The 20,941-nt window shown below is 44.0% G+C and overlaps 2 protein-coding genes across 9 annotated transcripts; one reads left to right on the top strand and one right to left on the bottom strand.

The window, feature by feature from the left end:
- Positions 1 to 853: 853 nt before the first annotated feature.
- Positions 854 to 13,411, bottom strand: GPS1 (G protein pathway suppressor 1). Of its 8 annotated transcripts, none has more exons than XM_075719552.1 (15): positions 13,379 to 13,411; positions 12,625 to 12,828; positions 10,681 to 10,773; positions 8,530 to 8,716; positions 7,142 to 7,313; positions 6,825 to 6,960; positions 6,583 to 6,660; positions 6,110 to 6,170; positions 5,623 to 5,708; positions 5,084 to 5,178; positions 3,874 to 3,979; positions 3,442 to 3,522; positions 3,176 to 3,313; positions 2,810 to 2,944; positions 854 to 2,060 (listed from the first exon to the last, which is right to left on the bottom strand). In XM_075719552.1, the coding sequence occupies exons 1-15, from the start codon at positions 13,409 to 13,411 to the stop codon at positions 1,986 to 1,988; spliced, it is 1,680 nt and encodes a 559-aa protein (XP_075575667.1). In that variant the 3' UTR covers positions 854 to 1,985. The 8 variants fall into 8 exon arrangements, with proteins under 8 accessions (XP_075575667.1, XP_075575666.1, XP_075575669.1 ...); XM_075719551.1 differs by having other exon boundaries at positions 7,142 to 7,306; positions 8,535 to 8,716; XM_075719554.1 differs by lacking the exon at positions 12,625 to 12,828.
- Positions 13,412 to 13,845: 434 nt separating this feature from the next.
- RFNG (RFNG O-fucosylpeptide 3-beta-N-acetylglucosaminyltransferase) lies at positions 13,846 to 19,564 on the top strand. The gene is made up of 8 exons (XM_075719920.1): positions 13,846 to 14,265; positions 15,124 to 15,172; positions 15,689 to 15,791; positions 16,167 to 16,320; positions 17,335 to 17,423; positions 17,514 to 17,679; positions 19,073 to 19,158; positions 19,394 to 19,564. The coding sequence occupies exons 1-8, from the start codon at positions 13,846 to 13,848 to the stop codon at positions 19,458 to 19,460; spliced, it is 1,134 nt and encodes a 377-aa protein (XP_075576035.1). The 3' UTR covers positions 19,461 to 19,564.
- The last annotated feature ends 1,377 nt before the right edge of the window (positions 19,565 to 20,941 follow it).

Raw genomic sequence — 20,941 nt, 5'->3', positions numbered from 1 at the left:
GCTAGTGTCTGGAAGAGCAGAGACTCTCCAGTCAGTGTGCTGAAGAGGTCCATTTACAACTGGGGATTCCCCCAGCAGAAAGCCTCCAGGAAGGAACAGAAGTAATCTAATAAAATCAAGAGAGTGGAAACAGTACGTAAGAAAAGATAGCCAGCTGACATGATGCGCTTAATTGGGTTACAAAACCATCTTCTCAAGAGCAGAGCATAAGATGTTTTCCTTAGAAATGGTATCAGTGGCCCATTTTAGGAAGAAAGCAAGAGATTTCAGTAGTAGTATAGGACTGAATGGCTTGCCTTCAGCGTGAGCAGAAGGCATTAAAATGACTTTCCCAGCATTTCTCCAAGGATGTGCAGCAATTTACCTGAGGACTCAACTTGCCTTTCTCACTAAACTGGCCATCGGTGATGCCTGACTCAAAGTTCTTGATTAACTAGCTCTCTCCTCAAAAATGGGAGAATTTTCCCATGCCAAATGGAAGACATTTAATCAAAGACTTCACAGGAACTATTGCTTCCATTTTCAGCACCTAAGTCATAAAAAGCACAGAAAATCAGAGGGAGAGTGCACTGTTGCAGTTTAGCAGCTGTGCAAACGCAGTCCAGGAACTTTGCTGTTAGAACATTCCCTCAAATTGCACTTTCTTCACAGTTCATCCAAGCTACATCTCCAACCAGATCAGAAAGCAAAATACAATGGCCTACAAAACATATAAAGCTTAGCAAAAAATCAATGGCTTGAGATCAAAATACCTAAACCCCAACTTCAACACAAAACTCCAAATACTCAGAAACTTTTTAATCCTGCTGTTTAATGCACTAGATATAACAACTTAAAAAAAAAAAAAAAAAAAAAAAAAAAAAGCATTAACACATTAACAGTAACATCTGTAGTCAGTTGCCAGACCAGTCAGGGCTGGATCAAAACGCTTAGCTTGCCGTATGGATTAGATGAATGCAAGGCTGCAGCGACTTCACAGAATTCAGTGCATATCTCCTTTCATTAACACAGCACATGCACACACCTGGGCTGCCACCTTTAATCCCTTTATAAAAGGAAAAAGCAGAATAAATGCACCTGGAGAGCGGGCACCTAGATCAGCTGCTTTCAGCTCTTCCACAGGACTTGAGTGGTATTTTATGGCATTTATCCGTGCTACCAGAAGCAACTGTTGCACACATGTTGGGAAACGATCACACACTCAACACACACTATGGCAGTAAGACTGGACAAGCAGCAATATTTGCATGAAGTAGAGATTTACTGCTATGGTAACACTGGACCCCAAAGCCAGGTCATGCACAAGTGGGAAACACATCAGGAAACAGGTCTTTGAAAACAGAGACCAGAGAGAAAGAACCTGGATCCAGGTAAACGTAACACCCTAAAATAAAGGCCTGTGACTGAATTCATGGAAGCAGTGCCATATTTTGTGGTGTAGGTGAAAAATCATTACAAGTTTCACAGAGGAAATCTCCTCTCCCATCAGAACTCTATCTGCATAATTGAGAGCAATGCACTTCTCAGTTTATCTGGAATAAACAGAAAGCTCAGCACTGCTCAGAATCAAGGCAATACTTTCAGGCCAGCGAAGTTCATCTTAGATCACACCTGTCCATTCAACTTAACACTATTTTTGCAGCTTTGAAACGAGAAAACTAATAGCAGCTGAAAAACTCTCAAATCGGCATGAGTATGAATAACCTGACAGCTCTTTATGGAGTGGTGGAAGAAGGAGAATGGAGGAAGATCTACCAAAACTGAAATGATGACCCATTGCAGGGATGCTGTTTTTAGAAAGAATTTCTTTTCAAGGAGAATTGAAGTTATTGGAATATTCATATTATCCACCATCAGCCCTGACCCTGTCAATCCAAGCAAGAAGTGAGGGAGACAGGGACAGTTTGTGAAACTCAGCAGTTAGTGGGCGAGACACTGGGTACAGTCCTGGAGGGACCATTTCTTTTGGTAGTGCACGAAGTTTTTCACATGTTGGTGCTCATCCTGGACTGGCTGTTAGCTGGAGTAAGGTCCCCTTGGCTACCTTCTCGTGGAGGAGACTGCAACAAGACCAAAACACATCCTAATTAGTGATTTGTAAATATCCTGCAGAGTGCTTCCTCAGAGACCAAATGAAGCACAGGTGAAGCACAGCAGGATAACAGCAGGGGGAGAGCATACCCCCAACTTGCAAATAATGATGGCTTTGCAAAAGCTTTGTGTTTACAACTTCTATAGTTACAGTACACAAGCGTTCCTAAAAAAGTCAAAGCAGAACTTTTAAGCCACTCTTATTTATTTACTATGTACAAGGTGCTGTTGGCCCCAGAAGTTGAATCCTACCTGGCATTTAGTTATCACAGAGATTAATATACTATAGAATTTAATACGTTCTGTGGCAGATGGCCTATCCTCCCTAAGGGCATTCTTTTGGAACTGCATCCTGGAAGGAATACTCGAAGCAATTCAGGCATTTTTTACTTTCTCTACTAAAAAAAAATTACTTCAAACAATCTGTGTGTTGATAAGATAAAAGACGTGTATCAAGAATTAGTTGGAATTAATTAATTAGAATCAATCCAAGCATATAAACTTCAAAGGACATTCTGTGTTGTACAAGGAGGTCAACGTATTGGCTAGAAACACTCGTTCCTTATATATTTAGTATTTACTATTGTAAGAATATGTCACGAGCACAATAAATCCATTCCCCTCCAGAATCTTCAATTCACCAACTTTTATAGTTTCAGTTAAAAAAAAATTAAAAATCTTAACACTGTCTCAAAGTCCACCTTTAACATGCCCATACCTTGACATGTATCTGGTTGCGCAGGACTGCAGCTCGCAGGATCATAGCTTTGGCACGTCGCTGAAACTCTTTGCCCATTAGTAAAGACTTCTCAAAAGTTGTGCTGCGCTGATCTACATCTCGAGCATAAAGAATCTGCAACCAATACAGCGAACTGTACACAGGAGCTATGACAGGGTTCCACAGCAGGAAGCCCTTTCTGCGCAAGGGAACAAAGCTAAGGTATCATGGAGTCTGAGTTTAGACACACATCAGCCCTGCTGAAAATACCAGTCACAACAGATGAATGCAACTTCAAAGCATCCCAGAAATTGAGAGTTTCTAATCGTAGTACAGCTGTTCAGTCTGTGGCTCAGATGCACTCACCTTACTGTGCGAGTCTATTCTGGCATTGATCAGTCCCTCCAGGATCAACTGAGTCAGTTCGTCTTCCAGAGCAGCCACTGTAGTATTAAAAGCAGTGGCCATCTTGCGCATATCTGCTGACACATAGGGGCTGAAGTACTAGAAAGAAGAAAATATTCAGTTGCCAAGTGTAGTCCCCACCCTCTGAAAAACCACGGAAAAAGCAATTACAAAGAAATGGCCTATCTTACTGCTCATCCACCTCTCAGGATTACAGGAACCATTACCTGGATAAGGGCACGATTTCGAATCTGGGTATAAAGTGTCCTGACATGAGGTGCAAGGTACATATCCAGCAGCAGATTGTCCTGTGCAAAAAAGCACATCAGAAACTGAAAAGCAGCCTGTAAAAATATATTATTCCTATGTTCTGAAACATATATGTGTATATACTTAAACCTTAAGGATATTACACTACAGCAAGACTATACCATAAACCAAGAATGAATGAAAGAACTAGCAATATATTTTAGAAAATTATTTCTCCTTGCCCTCTACTGCTAAACTACTCCCAATTTCCATTCACCACGTCAGGAGACAGAAGACACAGAAGAGCTGAACACTCTTAGTAGCTACTTTTAACACTCACTGCTTCTCACAAAAGTCTAGGTGAACAGAACTTTTAGGGTCTGCTCTGCACTGGCTCCCCTGCAACTCACCTTCATCTCATCCAGCATCTTCAGGCATGAAGCATATTTAGATTCATAAAACTTGAAGATGATGTCACGAACCTGTGGCTCCAGCTCCAAAAACAATTTGAAGGAGCTACAGATAAAGATGGCAGTGGTCAGACATCAGAACCCACCACTTAAATACCCACAACCCCATCAACAACCAAGCTGCAAGGTTACAAACTCTCACTATCATTTGAAGATTCCAAGAATTTACTCTCTAACAAACCAAATAGCCCCTTTTCAGCAGGGCTGGGAGCCTGGAACACAGACAGATGCAGAACAGCATCAGAGCTGTGGTGAAGGAAGGCAAGAGACTTTTGACAAACCAAGCAGTAGAAGTGTTTGTCCACACAAAACAAAAAAATGAATGGCAATAGGTCAAAATCGGGATATACCACCAGAAAACATAGGCCACGTCTGTGCATGCACTGTAGTTTGTGCTGGCCAGCTCTGCGTTCACTTTCAAAGCGCAGCATGCCATAGGTAGGTTAAGCATGCAACTGCCTCAGGAAAATAACCTATCGTAAGTGTGGGAGACCTTTGGGATGCACACTCTTTCTCAGCGCTCTCCCAATTCTCCATCACAGATTTCCAAACCTTGGGATCTCACCCTATGAATCAGCCAAAAGTCATGGTAACAACCCTTTTTCCACATCAATTTAAAATTAGTGCTTCCATACACTTAGCTGACAGGAATTCAGTATCATTGTAATACAATCTATGGCACACAAATATCCATTTTCTTCCAAAGACTGTAATTCTCCTAACCTTGTACATGTCATAGTTAGATTATGCTGCAAGTTGTATTAGCAATTATTAAATTGTATTATTACCATTAACATACACCAGAACATGTGGTAACATGAAGGCAAATTATCTTACAGCTGCCTTCTGTAGGGCACTGTCCCTCTGATTTAATATCTGATATGGACCGCTGATGGAGATAGAAAATTGGGCTATATAGATGTTGTATTTGAGCTGGGTTGGAAACTTTTGTTATACTACGAAAATTTCAGCTGTGATTAACCACTGAGTTTTAGACAGTGAAACGTCACTTAATGCTAAACTAAGGCTCAGTGATTCTTTCTCTTCTGTATGAGAAAGCTACTACTCCTGCCAGAATCCACTCTCAGCCAAAGTCCCATGTCCCAAAATATGTCCAGTACATACAAGCTCCTTTCAAGGCATCAGTTACCTGCTGGAGATAACATTTCGTTGCAGTTCCTGACGGTCAAAGGTAGCGAGGGCACAGAGACCACCATACACAGCCACATTGCTAGGAGATAACAGCTAGAGAGAGAGAGAGCTGTCACTGACTACTAAAACGACAGAAGGTTGGAATTACTCTACCCCAGGTCTTTCCTTCACACAGTGACAAGATTAGTCCTTGTCAAATGCAGTGGAATCACTCCTCATGCTCTCAGGCATTCACCCAGAGCCTGAGGAGTGTCCACTGCTAAGAGAGCAGAAACCAATTCCAACACCCAGCCTTTTGATTGAGCTACAAAGATCTCTCAGGTAAATCCTGTGTGATCCTGAGTAGATCATCTAGAGAACCCAAGAACAGAGACTTTTTTAAAAAAAACAAAAAAAACAACCACAAACGGTTCACAGCACCACTAAACTATACAGGAGTGCTGTGAGAATAACTACAATATTTGAATTTTACAACCTAATACTTAGAAGAATTACATCCCCTCCAAAACCTGCACACGGCTCCCTCTTGGTCCTCACCTCAGGGAAATCACAGTGATCAAATGATGCCAACAAGAAGCACTTTGCTGCCTGTTTGTACTTCCGAGCAGCTAGTTCGGCCAAGCCTAGGAACCAGAAAAAGTTAGTCCTTTGTTTATGCTAGCATGCAAATTAGGAGAAATTGCAAAATCTGGAGAGCAGGACAGGCCCCCACATGGTTGCTAATGCCTTCACTATTGAAGTGAAACGAGACTCTCAGACAGTATCTGGCATCCTTTGAACTATGCTGACTCACACTGGCATCCTCTCTGAGAAAACTTAGGGAGAAGAAAGAAATGGCAAAAACAAGTCAGCAGTTCCATCTCATCGGCTTTATTAAAATTTGCATTTCTGGTGAGAAAATACAAAGTCTGTCAAATCTGAGAGAAAAAATAAAGCAAGCACACACTGTTGTCAAAGAGCCCTACGGACAGCTAACAGGCAGAAAGATGGGCAGACAATACAGGAAGCTGAAGGATTCACTCACCTGCTGCACATTTCAGTTTGGTGAGAATTGCTTGTGTCTGGCTGTCTCTTTCTCCTCTTTGCTAAAGGATAAGAAAAAGCAGTAGTGAGCAAGCAGTATGAAAATCATTTGATTACAACTGTGATTACAATCCTTGGGATATTTCATCCTAATAATTAACTTGCAAATCTCAACAGCAAGATAACTTCATCTTATTTGTCTTGGGAAATATGGCAAGAAGTGAGGATGGGAAGTCTCTCTGTTTTTACCATGAGTCAGATTTCCTACACACATATCACGGGAGAAAAGCAACAATGAATCTCAAAAGAAATCACAGCAGCCAAGGAGGCTGGATTACAGGAAGAACAGACTGTAAGGTGAAGGGAGTCTTATAGGGAGCAAGTTGTAAAGGGGGAAAGGAAGAGATCATTTTACAGATTTTGGAGACAAAAAACAAAGGGAAAACTCATGCAAGTTAAAAAGCAGGACCTTACTTCTGCAATTTCTGGTGTAGACTCAGCCTTGCTTACATAGCTCAGAACATGAGACCAATTCTGGAGGTAGACACTGACCTGTAGAGAGCCAGAAACAGTGTAGAATAGGCATGGATAAATGGTGTTACTTAGATAAGCAGTATCATTGCAGACACAAGAGGTGTAACCAGAGCAAAGTACAGGTGGACTTTACAGCAGATATCAGAAAGACACCAAGTACCATTTCCTGCAAACCTTCCTACCTTGATGACATTGAGACACATGTTGATAACATGTTTAGCACTGGTGCAGTAATCACGGGCTCGCGAGTAACACTTGAGAGCGTTGCTGAGGTCCCCACAGTCAAGGTAATGATCACCTAAGTCATCATGGCCTCTCCTGGAGCACAGGAATTAAAACACCAATGAACTGTGTGCTCAGAAAGGGACACAGTCAGTTTGTTCCAAACAAGTAGCTCAACACACTGACCTAAGGCACTGAATGCAGTTGACATCCTGTGTTAGGTGCCTGGAGGAGCAAAATGCTCTTCCTTGCTCCAGCAGAGCCTTCTGCATCTCACCTGATACTCTCCTTGATGGAGTTCCCTTTGTAATTTTTCAGATCTGTGTCGAGTTTCTCCAGTTTAAGAAGAGCTTTTTTGCGTGTAGCTTCAACCCAAGCTGTGTCAAGAGGAGGGGGTTCAATTCCACTATCAGGGACAGCATCAGGTGTATTCTGCAGTTCTCTGAAAGGAAAGAGTTTGAATGGGGCTATTACACTGCAAACTTTTCAAAACAGAGGTCTGCTAAGTACCTGGCACTGTTACCCTAACAAACACTACTGCATACACAAAACAGACCAAAGTGAAAACAAGGGGGGCGGCCCGCAGAGGGAGGGAAGAAAAAGACTGCTAAGATTTCCAGTGAAAACAGTAACATAAGGCATCACAGATGTTTACAAATTCTTCTCAAAGCTATCCTAATTATCTTTTGCAGGTATTTTATTAACAAGCAAGCAATCACTAATTAGAAAGAAACAACCTGCTCTATAAATCAACTGAAAGCAAGTTAACAGTGCTGCAATGAATTATTACATTCTATTACAGTATTTAATGACTCTAAAGACTCATTGATTCCAATCAAACATCTCTATATGGGACACAGTGTGCACGTGCTTATGAGTCCTCTCCCCAGCTATACTGCAATGGCTTGATAGCAAAGCTATGCTGTACAGGTACTATCTAACTTCTTTTTCTATCCAGCTCAGATCTACATAGCTACTTGCACTGAACTCACTTTCCAGTATTTTAAACAGAAAAAGACATTCTGAGTTTTTGGGGGTTTTTGTTTGTGTTGGTTTGTTTTTTGGTTTGTTGTTTTTTTTATCAACAGTCCTTTTCACATATAAGAAAGCAATGAACCTACTGTCACACATACATGGTAAAGACTCACAGGGCAAAACAGACAAGAAATCAATAAATATGCACAGCAACAGAAATAATGCAAAGACAAGAAGTGTGGATGATAAGTGAAGTATCAAAGGCTACCCTTACCAGCAAATTTGTTGGGGGAGGGTGGGAAAACAATCAAAACAAGGCAAACAATTAGATAAGGTTTCAATTTATGAACATGAGAGAATCTAGAAGAGGCTTCATCTCCATAATCTACTTAAGGAAGGACAACTGTGTTCATAAATATTTGAAGCAGTTGCGAGAACTAAACTTTCCTCAATATATACCCGTAGCCTTTTAAAACCCTAAGGCTTCAGAATGAGATAATGTCTTCTGTGTTTAATCTTTTAAAAAAGCATGAGACCTTAGGCCTGAACACACACATTTCACTGCTATCAAATTCTAAAAACAAAGACAATTTGCGTAAGGAACACGCTAGTATTACATGCAAAGTCCCCCACTGTGGCACATTGGTCTTAATTCAGTCAAAAAGGCTCCCCAAGTTCCCACGATCTCTTAGTACCTGGTGGCCTCAGACAACTTTCTGTGAATTTCTTCATACACATCAACATTGAAAGTTCTCTGGACAAATGACAGTGCCATCTTGAGAGCTTCCACCCGCAGCTGTGGGCAGTGATCAGCAATAAATTGTAGCCGCTCAATTCGCATCAGACCACTGTAGCTGGACGCATACTGCTCCAAATCCTGCAAACAAAACCTGGTTTTAGAAAGCGAAGACAGCAACACTAAATCAGGCTACTCCACTGTGACCTGCCCAGGTTTTCCTGCAGTCCTGACTCCTTCATGGAGGGCAGTATGACTCAGACAAATAAAAAAATCAGGTAAGATTATTCCATTTCTACTTTCTTCAAACATTAGTAATTTCCTCAGAAATATGCAGTACATTACAATTTACCTTTTTTTATTTCAGTTGTGATGCTGTCTGCTAAGGCGAATCAGCTCACCCACTTTAAGCATTGATTATATCACCTGTTAATAATTTTGTCAAAATTCCACCATTTGAGCTGAAGTTTCCTAAACCAGACAACCATTCCAGATGTAGTTTTTCCTTGAAAAATAGTTTCCATATGACAATTTGCATTCTTTTGCTCATACTAACTTCTTAAAACATCTCCTTTGAGAAAAAATAGGGTCTCTTACTCTTGAGGAAGGATTTAAGGTTTAAATTCTGAACACTTAACAGATTTTAAGCCTTGGGGTGGGGGAGAGAAGAGGTGCGCAAAACATCTAGTAAAGATATGATACGGCATTGCAGGGAGATTTCCTAAAGACAGAAGTACACATGCAAACAACTGCAGCAGAATGTTCAGGGCAAAGTCAAGCATTCAGGCAGTAGGAAACACTAGATTCAGGCTGCCTGTCCACATTTAATATGCATCCCTGTATCACGTCTGACTCCCTCACCCCTGTATGTCTAAATTAAAGATACTGCTAAAGATGTCACGGCAGCATTTTCTAACATGATTGTTGCCTGATTCAGTGCAAGAATGATCTTGCTCTGAGACCAAAAGAGGACTGTGTGCACTAAAAATTTGTATATAGGATTCCTGCTTTATTTGCTACAGAACTTGAAAAATATAAAGGCAGGAGCATTCTTTCTTCTAGTTTCAAGCCTGATGGTACACAATACTCCTGAAATCACTGAGTAATTTTACTTTACTCCTCAGCTCTTTGAATGTCAAAGGGGAATTGTGGTCCTTCACATCAGTTACAGTAAAAAGAAAATCACTAATTTTTGTGGAACACTTAGATGCTATAGTAATAACAAACCACCACCAGACTTAAAGGTCACAACATTAATTGCTTCATCACTCTAGCTTCAGAACAGAATTGAAATGCAATGAAATTAAACAAGGTATCAGGCCACATGCTGAAAAAAACCAAAACCAACCAAAAAACCAAACCCACCACCCCCTCCCCCTCCCAAAAAAGAGGGCTGTGCAGTAAACAGTGAATAACCATGTGACAACTGTTATAAGGCATGGGGACAAAAGGAACATATTAAAGCTTCAGAGGTTGTGTGAGATCCAAAGCTTCCTAACTGAATGTTTTATTTTCCAATTTTAATGTTACTTTAACTTTTTCCCATTAACATTTTTGCTCTCTTCTGCAACACCCATTTCTCACTGTTACAGAGCTGATACATAAAAATTGGCCAAAATCTTAAACCATTAACCAAAAATTGAAGAAACTGATAGAAGCAAATAGAGCCTTTTATAACTCTACAGCTCTGTGGGTTTTAGCCAGTCTCCAGAGGATCAAACAATGAAAGACTTCTATCCTAATTACATACTTAAAGCACCTGAGCTTCGCTCCTCAAAGAACAAGCCTCAAAATAAAGCCATGATGTCTCTGTAAGTAATCAGAGATGTACTAAATTATTTCCAAATGGAAACTGTGTCAAACAGGCAGCATGTAGCAAGTCACAAAACAATTCCTCTTTCATCTCGGAAGGTGCGGTAGAGGTCAATACATGATGAGCTACAGAAGAGGTCACTGCTATTCTTACCCCACCTTGCTTTGAAGAGAATCTATTAATCTCTAAATAACAATTTGACAAGCAGTAAAATGAGGGAGTTTTTCAAAAACCTTAAAGAAAGAGGCCATGCCCAAGAAATACAACCCAGTAGCCCTCAACCAGCACATACCAGAGTGGGGTTCTCCACCACATAGTTGATATCAGGTGCATTTTGCTGATCTTCTTGTGGATCTACGTCAATCTGCATGGGCTCTACTGCACCCTAGAACAGCAAAATGAGGTCAAAAGTAGCTTATTACATTTGAGCAGGAAACAACTATGTGACTTAATCTATTAAGGACTTGCTTAAATACCATTAAATTTTAAAAATTAAAAAACCAGCCCTCAGCCTTTAGACACATTTAGGATTTTTCTCTAGCAACACCACTAGCCAGCATGACGCTTTGTCTAAAACAAGCACCAAGGCTCAGCATTCGCACAGAGCATTTTATTTTGTTTGGTAGATTATCAAGCAAGAAAGTGAAGGGGTCAATAAATCTGATTCTACAGATTATCTCAGGCATACTTGCTAAATTCCAAATGACATTCCATTTCTCTTCCTTGAGCAGGAGCAGGCATTAACACTCAGCTCAAGAAGCTCCAAAAGTCAAAAAGTACCCCAAAAACTGACCAGAACCTTTCAAAGTTGCTTTAATGCTTAAAACTAATAATTTTTTTTCGGGGGGCGGGAGGGGGAGACAACTGTTATACTTTTTAAAAGTATTAAAAAGTTTAAAGAAAGCCGAATGGCAATTCCACAGTTTCTAACAAACACTGGGGAACAATTTATCTGCACTGCAAAAATTTACCAGCAGTTGAACTATCCTACTACAGTTATCTGAGTCCAACTGTTTAGGTAGATTATCTTTTGCAGGAACAACAGAATTTTATTCTCCCAGTACATCTTGCGCTGCTTTGAACCACATGAGGAATCACACCAGTACGATGACCTCAGTACAACTGCATCAATACAACACCTGCGCTTGTTCCCATTTAAGACCAATTTACTATGCAGTCCCACAAACAAAACTGGTATGCTATGAAGAAATTCTTTTTCTTCTCCTAGTCAAAAGTGTGCTGAACATTCCCCCTAGGTATTACCGATTTAAACTCAGGAAAACCAAGCTGAATGTCTTATAAAATGCTGAATATGTGCAGATATTACCATAAGCAACACCTGATTTGGGGTAAATTGCATGAGTGGACCTTAGAAGGGACAAAAATGCGAACCACACTGCCCCCACCAACACCAAATTATTTCCATGTTTTTATTGATTTTGCTGTCTGTTAAGAAATCAAAGATGGAGGGGTTTTTGGGTTGGGTCAGTGGGTTGTTTTGGGGTGGGTTTGGGTTTTTTTTTTTTTGGTGAGGAGGAATACGGCAGATCCAGATTTCCTGACTCTAAAAATTGGTGCATCTTGTATTCACCCTCAGACTGTCTGTTCTGTCACAGACTGGTATGTACCAAATATGCACATATGTTAACGCTGATGTGAAATCTCCTGAAATCTAAAGTAAAAGCAAGTTAAGCATATAAAATTTGTGTCCTAGTTTGTTATTCTCTGAGTGAAGGAAAGGGAGGGAGGCTGCAGAGGAGAGTCTGATTGTCCGGATCACCGCTCAGGAAAACTGTGCATAAAAACATTTAAGTCACCATATATTGAGACCATTACTTTTTCCATTTTTATCTACCTTATCTCTTTTCTTACATCATAAACACTAAGTGTCAGGGTTGCTTTTTTTAGGCTACATTTGCCTACCATAGTAAAAACCTGATATGGACTCCTCAGAAATCAGCTTTAACAGTAATTCCAGCTGGTAGAACAGAACGATTTGTGTCCTGCTACGCTGGGAGGCTGTACTCTGCATTTCTCTCTTAATTCCCAGACAAGTAAAAACACCACAAGTGGGCTGGAAGTCCCACTAGCACATGTGAACTCAGAGGTTTCAAGCTAACTTTTTATTTTGGAAGGAAAATGCAAGGTTTACTTAAGAACTACTCCCAAAGCAAGCAAAATAACGTGCACTCCCCAAGATTTTCAGAGCACAGAAGGGTGCCCTGTTGGAAGGCACCTCACAACGCCTCATACAAGCTGGTAAGCTGACACTCAAGCTGAAGTCTGCTGCTGTACTTGGGAGGAAGAGGTGTGACCTACTGCTGGAGGGGTTGCAGTACAGATCCATCACTGATGAAGAAGCTGAGCTGGATGCTGAACTATCCCTCATCCTGCCCTGACTTTCTACACCCCCGCGCCCTGACAGAGACCTTGCTGGCTGCTGAAGGGCAGACAGACAGTTAACTCCAAAGGGATTACCCGTGGAGTTACTGACGGTCCAGGCTCAGCTCACCGACCCCCTTTGGGCTCCTGCCGCTTTCCCCCTGTACTGCAGGCTCTCAGCTTCTCTTCATCCGCCACCTCATTACACCCTCCTCTACTACCCAAGCCCTACCTACGGCGCATACAACGCGAAAATCAAGCAAGGGGGCCTCTGCAGAGGCGGGGGACGCCGCGGATGCCGGAGGACGCTCGGCTGGGCGCTGCTCCTCGCGAACGGCGGCGGAAGCGACACAGACGGACCCAGCGGAAGGGCGAATGAGGGCCCGGGGTCGGCCGAGCGCGGCTCCCCTTCCCGCGAAGAAGCCGCGGAGCCGAAGGGGAAGGCCGCACCGCGCCACCCGGAGGCCGCGGCACGGCAGGGCCGAGCCAGGCCACGGCAGGGCTGGGCCGCGCCGTCGGACACCGCGCGGGAGGAACGCCGAGCGCGGCCGCGGCGGCCCCCGGCGGAAGGGCACTGCCGGGGGCGGCAGAAGGCGGCTGCTCCATACCTGCAAGTTAAAGACCTGGACAGGCAGCGGCATCCTTCCCCTCGCGGCCGCCACTTCCGGCTGACCTCTGCCTCCGGGCCGGCTTCCACTTCCGGGTCGCGCGGCGCCGCCAGGCTGCATCCGACAGGTGAAGCCCTTAAAGGGGCCGCGGCCCGTCTCGCCTCTCCCGCCGGCGCACCAGGCGGCGGCGCGGGTGGGGCGGGACTTTCGTCGCCCGCGGGGCCTGGCCGCGGTCGCCGGGCTACGCTGCCCGGGGCGGTGTCCCCCGCGGGTCAGCGCGGCCTGGGAGTGCCCAGGTGCTCCCCTCCGCCGGCGGCTGCCACCGCCTCCCGGAACCGGCCGCTGCGGCGCGTGGCGGGGGGGGGGCGGCCGGCCGGGCTCCCGGCACCGGCCCGCCTGGAGCCGCCGCCCGCCCGCGGGACCATGAGGTGGCCGCGCAGCGCGGCCGGGGCCCGCGGGGCTGCAGCATGAGCGGTTCCTGCCTGGGGCTGCGCAAGGCCTGCTTCCTGCTGTCCGTCAGCGCCGCCGCCCTCCTCCTCCTCCTGCTGCCGCGGGGGCAACCCCCCGCCGCGCCCCGCCGCCGCCCGCCGCCCGCCGTCGGGCCTAGCAGGCTCCCGCCGCAGCGGGCGGGCCCCGGGGGGAGCGGCGCGGCGGGGTGGCGCGGGGAGCCGGGCGGCGGGCCGGGGGCCGGGGCGGGCGGCCGGGGCGGGGGCCTCGCTGGTAGCCCGCAGCCTGCGCGAAAGGGCCGCCTTGGGCCTGCCGGGGGCTCGGCCAGGGAGAGCCTGGAGCTGAAGGATATCTTCATCGCGGTGAAGACCACGAGGAAGTACCACAAGAGCCGGCTGGACTTGCTCCTCCAAACCTGGATCTCCCAGGCGAGGGGACAGGTGAGGCTCTGCCAGCGGGCTGGCACGGGCGGCCGGGAGCCGCGTCCCTCTGTTTTGCCGGGCAGCCACTGCACCTTCTCACCGAGTTTTTCCTTGCGCGTGTTAAAAACATCTTTCCTTGTAAGGCTGAGGGAGGTCGTCTTATCTAAATAGCTTGTCTGAACCTACCTCCAAAGGAGTTTTTTGTTGATTAAGCTTGTTACTTGCAATCTGGGATCGGTGGTCCAAGCAGAAACAGTTTGGTGACCTCTGTATGACTGTGGAAAATACTATATATAATAGTGAAAGATCCCTAGTGCCGATGCATCTAAGCCGGTATTTTGGGTTCAGTAGTTCGGTGACTTAGGTTTTTCCACAGGGCAACGTAGAATTTGTTCCCTTGCTTGGGAATTTCAGTACATTCAAGTATATTAAAGCAATTTTGTTGGCAGTTGGGACAAGATAGTGTTACCACCTGGCACTTTCCACCCTGCCTTTCATTCTTTCCTTTTTAGCTTGCTTAACAGCTGTGGGTGACTCCTAGCCAGAGAGAGGAGGTAAAGTTGCAGAGGGAGGTGCTATCAAAAAAGATGGTCATTCCTATCTGGAAATTGGTTGTCTGTACCCTGAGATATGAGGAGAGTAAAATCTCAGATGCTTTACTGAAATGAGACTCTTCTGGTTTGCAATGCAAAACTTATCAAATAAGGCAAGGACTGAAGTTACTGGGGTTCTCTCCACCACCACTCCCCACCCCACTCCCAATGGCTGCTGTGAAGTAGACTAACAAGGCAATGCAACTGAGCATAGTTGAAATTAGTTTCTGAAATTCTCAAATGCGGACACGCCTTTCTCCCAAACCATTTTTCTCTCCCACAGACATTTATATTCACAGACTGGGAGGATCGGGAGCTACGCCTGAAAGCAGGTAAGCTGTGTAGCATAGGTGCACGCTGTCTATTATAACTGAGTTTTGCTTCTGCCATACTTTCCCTAGAAGTCCTTATTTCATGCTGTACAATCAATTAGGGAAGTTAAGATGGAGAAAATGGAGAAAACTCCTTTCACAGGAGAATATGCTGTTCCTACTTACCACCTGGACAAGACGCCTGGAACTCCCTGAATACTGGGTTCACCTTTGCACCCCCTTCCTTCCTGTTAGTAAGCTTAAGTCTATGTGGTCCAAAGTTATATTAGGTGTTTCCTTTGCATAGTCTTATGGCACTATTTATATACCCTGCACTCATGCATTTTTATGTAGTCTACAGCTTGCATGCCATATGCATAACCCATGAGCCCTGCCTGTCCTGCAGTTTACTCTCCATGTGTGCACCATATGCACTTCAGATGTACAGTATTAGTGCCAAATGTGCACTTCTTTTGTAGTCTCTTTTGGACTACACATGCTTCTCAAACCTGAAAGGGCTGATCTTTATTTTTCTAGGGGATCATATGATCAACACCAACTGTTCTGCTGTCCATACCCGGCAAGCTCTCTGCTGCAAGATGTCTGTGGAATATGATAAATTCCTGGAATCTGGGCAAAAGTAGGTGAAACATGTTGTTCTGATTGACTTTGTTTCTTCCGGTTCTGTGTTCACAGGAAACTTGAGTAACCTTATCGGCTCCAGTAAGGAATGCAGTTAGCTAAAATGGTGTGATGAGCATAGGGAAGGGAGCACAGCATGAAGCAGTGTTTATAAACAAGCATCATCTAAAAGGTGGAAAGGATTATAATCTAAAGGAGGTTATTAATTTCAGACTCTTTCCAAAATTAGGATCTGTGGGTGCTTTCAGCTTATTCAGGACAATGAGAAATGCTTTCTGCTCCAAGCCTGAAGGACTAAGATCCAGCTGTAAACCTACAACTCATTTCTTTCTCGCTGCTCTGCAGTAACTTTCTTATTTTGTTTTGTTTGAAGATGGTTTTGCCATGTGGACGATGACAACTATGTGAACCCTCGGACTCTCCTGCGTCTCTTATCTGCCTTCTCACACAGCCAGGATGTTTATGTGGGGCGACCAAGTCTGGACCATCCCATTGAAGCAGCTGACCATGTCCAAAGTGATGGATCAGTAAGCAAACTTTGCAGTTAGTCTGAGACACATCCTGGCCTCCTAAGCTTTTAAAACCTTGAGAGTTCATAGGATTCCCCCATAAAACCAAGTGATTTAATCTTCAGGCAATGAACCTAGCACTGGTCATTTTCAGAGACAGGGTGCTGGGTTAAATGAACCTTTGATCTGACCTCATATGTAAAATAGAGTTTGTCTCCTGGGTGGATGTCTGTTTCTCTTCCTTTACTCACATATGTTGGTGATCTCCCTCACACTGAGGTGAGTAGGGCCTCCCCACCTTTTCCACCTCTTTCTTTTCCTTTAGTGGTTTTGGGGGGGAGTGTTCCTTGTTTTAGGGTGTGGGTTTGTTTTCTTGTTTTGAGAGCAGTATCACATTGTCATCATCTTGAACCAACCTCAGGTGGGTGACAAAGGCTCTCTGGGTATGCAAGGCATTTCCAATACTGACTGGTTACTAGGTTTCCAAGAAGTGGAAGCAAGTGTATCTCAGTCACAAGACACATGTGCTAAAGAACAAGTCCTCACCAGGTCGTCTATACTGACAGGCCTAAAGATAAATCAATCCACTGACCAGAAAGTCAGTTACAAAGCAGCTTTTAGGGAAAACTCTGCACAGCGAAATAGTGTCCTTGGACATGGAGCCAAGTGACTAATGGACCACCTTTGATTTCCTCAGGAACACTGAGCTGGCTGTGACCCTTGGCTAGAATGACCAGGGGACAGATGGAATTGGGTGGGAGTGGGACTATGGTTTCCCATTCCATGTGTGCTTACCTCAGTTGTGTTAACTTGATGGTTCACCTGCTGTCAGTTCTAGGATAGAGTTTCCTTTGACAGAACAGCTAGTGGGGCTTTCAGCAGCCTAAAGAAATCGGAATTAATCTGTAGTCTTGTTCTGACTCAAGTGCAGTATGTGATATTCAAGAGAACCTGAAGCTCCTTTCCCTGCCCAGCCAAATGGAAAAAACTGATTATCAGTAACTACTGTGTGTTTTTCTTGTTGCTCTTCAGAAGACAACCGTGAAATTCTGGTTTGCCACAGGTGGAGCAGGGTTCTGTATCAGCAGAGGTCTTGCCCTGAAGATGAGTCCCTGGGCCAGGTAAACACTGTTCCTAGTTGAGCTCCATCAGTAGGTGTTTGGTAGGCTTTAAAGCATATTTCTTCTTGTCTCCTATGCTCTGTCTCACAGCTTAGGTAATTTCATCAGTACTGCAGAAAGAGTGCGTCTTCCCGATGACTGCACTATTGGCTACATCATTGAAGGGCTGCTGGAGGTAAAGCTGCTGCACAGTCCATTGTTCCATTCCCATCTGGAAAATCTGCAGAGACTACAAGGCGAGTCTGTATTGCAGCAGGTAGGGCCAAGTCTCGTGTCCTGTTCTTATAATTACACCTCAGTCTGATCAGAAAGAATACTTTCTGTAGACTTAGCACTCTTCAGCAAAGAAGGATGTCTGCAGACTCACTCAGAGTTGTGTCCTGTCCAGCTCCTTCATTTAGGTAAAAAGCATACTTTCACCCTAGCCAATTGGGTCATATAGCTGTCCCCTCCTTTGGGGACACATTCTGCTACATTAAGCCTAAATATGGTGTTCCCCATCTCCTTCTAAACTCTGACTTTCCATGAGTCACAGAAGCAGCAAGCGTAGAAGGAGGCAATATTTAGTTTGCCTGCCATTTAAGAAAGTATTTCTGTCTTTGCCTAACAAAATCTCAGTCTTAATTCATGCTGTTCAAAAAGACTGGTGTTGCAGCTAGAGCAGGTATCTCTTCAATAGCTAAGACACAGTTAAAAGTTTGATCGTTTTTAAGAGTAACTTGTCTGAATTTCAAGAAACTTAATCAATGTTTCTTAGGAAAAATCAAGTATTTTTTTAATTGCTGGGATACCTTTTTACTCATGGGCAGTAGATGGAGCTATAAGGCTATCCAGAAGCTTTGTCTGCCTCTTACTGTTTGGCACCATGAAAAAACGAGAGTGTGGTTTTGCCCCTACAAACTGCTTGGTTATATTTTCCTGGCACTTGTATTAGGCAGCAGAAATGTACACTTGGGGCCAAATTCCATTGTGATGTGATCTCCTTCATGTTAGTGAATTTAACTGTAGGCTGAATACAGCCTTTCTTCGGTGATCATTGTTTCCCCAAGATGGTAACAGCTAACCCAAAATCCAGGAAATCTACAATTAGAAAGGAAATATAAGTCATCTTGTACCTGGCACCTGAAAATTTCTTAATACAGTGCTTGTGTGGAAGATTAGCACTGAATTGGAGTTCCAGAGATCTAAATTTGGTTGCCAGGTTTGTCACATAGCAGTCCTTTGCATGCCATTTAACATCCAGATGTTTCTATTTTCCCTCTGTGCTAAGACACTACTATTGCATACTTCAGACAATGTCTGGTGAAGATGAACATACGTTATTTAGTGAAGGTGCAGACATTAGCAAGATTAATGCCCTTACAAAGCTTACTTACAATTGTAACTCATCTTGTCCTTCAGGGCAATGCAACTTCCAGCTCCTTTGTTAATGCTCCCACATTGCCTTTAGATGAGCAGTGGTCTACTTGACTGCTACCATTCAGTGCCAATATTGCTTATGTCAAAACTAACCGCTGTTCTTCAGATGTAATCCACCGTTCAGATCAGACAGGATCCTTGGAGTCTTTCTTCATACCTCATTAATAATCCACTCTTTTTTCTGCATTAGGGTTACAATTTTTGACTTGTTTGAATGTTTGCTTTTACAGGTAACCCTAAGTTATGGGGACCCTGAGAACAAACACAATGTTGTGAGTGTGGGAGGAGTGTTTGGCCTTCAGCAGGATCCAACCCGGTGAGTGTCCACTTCCAACGCAAGATCTCCCTGCCTCCCTTGTTCATGTTTATCAACTGTAAGATGATCAAACCCACTAATGGGGTTATTTTCTCATGTCAGCTCTTGTTGCTATGCCAAAGGCAGGTAGACCCACCCTCTCTGCTCTATTAGACTGCTGCACATTCAATGCTAGTATGTTCCTTGTATGGAGAATTCCAATCTGATAATTCTTTTTTTTTTTTTTCCTTCATAGATTTAAATCTGTTCATTGCCTGCTCTATCCTGACACTATTTGGTGCCCTGCTAAGAAGATGTCATAATTCTTGACCAGTCACTGACACCTGTATCTTACCTAGTGTGCATAAGGCAGGAGCTGTGGTGGACTTTTTTGGGTTTGTGTGGGGGGTTTTGGGGTTTTTTTTCCTTCTTCTGGGAGACAACCAGAGGTATCTACAAAGGAGAGAGACAGAGACAGACAGATGCTGCTTACAAAAGCAAGGTGTGGTTTGTTCAGCTGCAGCCTGGGACATTCCAAGAAGAATCCTTGTTCTTTTGTCCAGCGGCTCTTTGTATAATGACTGCAGTCATATGTGTACAAGTCACTTTACACTTTTGTCTGATGTCATGTGAACCTGTGCTTGGATACATCCTAGGCAAATGCAGTACTTGGAATGATAGCATTCTTACTACTGTTAGAGGCCATTGTCTTGAAGCTGGAGTGCTATAGCAGACTGTAGTCCCCATGGTGACAAGAGAGGGGAAGTTTTCACTCATCTTTCTTGGGAATCAGAATTATTTAAGAGCTTCTGTGGCCTGCCATATTAAGACTCCACCTGTGGGCTAGAACAGGGTCTGTTCGTAAACACCAGAAATCCTGGAACACTAGGGTAAACAAGGCTGAAAGCCTTTGTCATGGGAAAACCCTGTGTAAGGGTAAGCTTGCTCAGGACTGGATAAGAGTTGCTTACAGTGCACATTCTCCCCTGCAGTCCATGTGTACCTCCCATGGAGGTGATTGTCAGACTTGGCTCTCTACCAGCTGAATTGCAGTGGTTGTTGATTACGATGGTGGTCTGCCAGGTCCAAGACTATTCCTTGATATTTGATACTGAAGAAATATTTGCCAGACTAGATGGTAATCATTTCTCCTGCTTTGCCCACAGCAGGTTGTATGAGCTAGAACATGCTCATTAGCTGATGAAACACACCCTGTTTCTGAAGTTGTGCTGTATCTTTTGCTGCCTGTGAGGGAGGAGGAATGCTAGATGGCTGTAATGCCCTGAGGAAGTTCTTGATGGTATCATTTGAGGACCTTTAATTGTATGACTGTGGTTATTCTACTTCAGCTTCTTCAGATAATCTTTTGATTACCTTAAGGTCTAGATCAGTGTTTATTTTTACTCTGCTTCTTAATGTTTCAATAAATAGTTTGTGCAGTCACTAAAAGGAGGCTGCACACTCACACAAAGGCAGAAGTTCAATGCTGTAGCAGTATCGCCTGTTGTTGCTTTTTAAATAAAGTAAGCTTAGTTTTGAAAGTGGAAGAAATGGGGCTCCATATGCTTACTTTTCTGTTAGCCCGAACTTTGGCTGTGTGCAATCCCTACCTGACATGGAGAACAGCATAAAAAACTACTTTTGCTCTCACAAACTCTAAGAAGATGTTGTAATTCTTGACCAGTTGTTGACACCTGTATCTTACCTAGTTTGCATAAGGCAGGAGCTGTGGTGGACTTTTGGGGGGGGGGGGGTGTTGGGTTTGGGGGGGGGGGGGGGTTGTTTGTTTTTCTCATCCTGGGAG

The sequence above is a fragment of the Pelecanus crispus genome, chromosome 12 (genome assembly GCF_030463565.1).
Source record: "Pelecanus crispus isolate bPelCri1 chromosome 12, bPelCri1.pri, whole genome shotgun sequence".
Lineage (NCBI taxonomy): Eukaryota > Metazoa > Chordata > Aves > Pelecaniformes > Pelecanidae > Pelecanus > Pelecanus crispus.
This window is presented reverse-complemented; position numbering and strand designations above follow the sequence as displayed.

Coding starts and splice junctions, on each gene's coding strand:
- GPS1 (XM_075719552.1), bottom strand. CDS start 13,411: ATGCCGCTGCCTGTCCAGGTCTTTAACTTGCAG. Junction 3,523..3,873: donor AGATGCTGGATGAGATGAAG/GTGAGTTGCAGG, acceptor TTTTTTGCACAG/GACAATCTGCTGCTGGATAT. Junction 3,314..3,441: donor GAAATCGTGCCCTTATCCAG/GTAATGGTTCCT, acceptor TCTTCTTTCTAG/TACTTCAGCCCCTATGTGTC.
- RFNG (XM_075719920.1), top strand. CDS start 13,846: ATGAGCGGTTCCTGCCTGGGGCTGCGCAAGGCCTGCTTCCTGCTGTCC. Junction 17,424..17,513: donor AAGATGAGTCCCTGGGCCAG/GTAAACACTGTT, acceptor TCTGTCTCACAG/CTTAGGTAATTTCATCAGTA. Junction 17,680..19,072: donor GCGAGTCTGTATTGCAGCAG/GTAGGGCCAAGT, acceptor TTGCTTTTACAG/GTAACCCTAAGTTATGGGGA.